At 65.7% G+C, this 1,427-nt stretch overlaps 1 protein-coding gene across 1 annotated transcript in view; it reads left to right on the plus strand.

Annotated features, from left to right (window-relative positions):
* SHE (Src homology 2 domain containing E) overlaps positions 1-1,398 on the plus strand; it is an 8,397-nt gene extending 6,999 nt beyond the window's left edge. The window contains exons 5-6 of the mRNA XM_009999783.1: positions 472-780; positions 1,244-1,398. Coding sequence (XP_009998085.1) covers positions 472-780; positions 1,244-1,398 — 464 coding nt within the window. The remainder of the gene's footprint in view (positions 1-471; positions 781-1,243) is intronic.
* Positions 1,399-1,427: the final 29 nt, after the last annotated feature.

Consider the following 1,427-nt stretch of genomic DNA (forward strand, 5'->3'; position numbering starts at 1 on the left):
GAGACCCGGCGGCAGCCCTGCCGGGAGGCCGGGTACCTGGTGCGCACCAGCGAGAGCGGCAGCGGCAAGTACTCCATCGCCCTCAAGTGAGTGGGTGGGTGGGCACCCACGGCAGGGGGGGGGGCCCAAACCCCGGGGGGGTGGCACCCTGGGGGTTTGCTGCAGGTCTAATGGGGTGGGAGCAGCCAAGTCCCAGAGGGAAGGAGGTCACTGATCTACCTACAGGGGTCCTGGTGCTGGAGCCCCGATGGGGTGGGAGCACCCGTGTCCCTGGGGATGGCGCTCACCCACGAGGGACCCAGGCGTTCTGGAGCCCTGATGGGGAGGGAACACCCTGGTAGTTCCCAACGGGGCGTCCCTGGCGTGGGATCCCTGGGGCACATCCCTCCCCAAGGGCAAGCACTGAGAGGGGGGGAGGGTCTCAGGGGACACACAGCCCCCTCCCTGACCCACCGTCCCTCTTCCCTGCAGAAATCCGCCGCCGGGGCTCCAAGGACCCCCTGGTCAAAGCCATCCTGCTGCTGGAGGGTCCTGGGGAGCCTGGGGAAGGGGGCAGCAAGCCAGAGCCAGCCAAATGGCCAGTGGGCAAGGAGGTGGTGGGGAAGGGGCCACAGCTCTATGACACCCCCTATGAGCCCGGGGAGGGGGTGCCCGGGGGACCCCCAGAGCGCAGGGTGAGGGCCGGGGACGGGCGCCTGCCCGAGAACGACGAGCGGCCAGCGGGAGAGTATGAGCAGCCCTGGGAGTGGAAGAAGGAGCAGATTGTCAAAGCACTGTCAGGTAGGGGATGGGGACATGGATGGGGATGGGGACATGTATTGGGATGAGGACATTGATGGGGATGGGGACACAGATGGGGATGGGAACATGGATGGGGGTGAGGGTGGGGACACGGATGGGATTGGGGCTGGAGACACAGATGGGGATGGGGACAGAGGTGAGGCTGGGGATAGGGACAAGAATGGAGGCATGGAGGTTGGAAGAAGGGTAAGGCTGGGGGATGGAGACATGGATGGAGATGGGGACAGGGACATGGCTGGGATGGGGACAAGGATGGGAATAGGGACAGGGACAAGAAGTGGGTCACAGGGATGGGGCTGAAGACAGATGGGGATGGGGACAAAGATTGGGGATGAGGACATGGATGAAGACTGGGCTGGGGACAGAGGTAGAGATGAGGCTTGGGCTAGGGATGGTGGTGGTATGGAGGGGGCTTTGGGGACTCACATCTCTTCCCCCCCAGTCCAGTTTGAGGGCTCAGAGCGCCCCAAGGAGGAGGCACCGCGGCAGCACCTGCGCCAGAAGAGCTGGACCCCCAAGATGCTGAAGCCGGCGGGCACGGACCACGGGGAGGGGGAGCGGGTGGACCCTGCCCTGGCGCTGGAGAAGCAGCCGTGAGTCTGGAGGCCACGTGCGGCGGGAAACGG

The sequence above is a fragment of the Chaetura pelagica genome, unplaced genomic scaffold (assembly GCF_000747805.2).
Source record: "Chaetura pelagica isolate M959 unplaced genomic scaffold, ChaPel_1.0 scaffold686, whole genome shotgun sequence".
NCBI classification, from domain to species: domain Eukaryota; kingdom Metazoa; phylum Chordata; class Aves; order Apodiformes; family Apodidae; genus Chaetura; species Chaetura pelagica.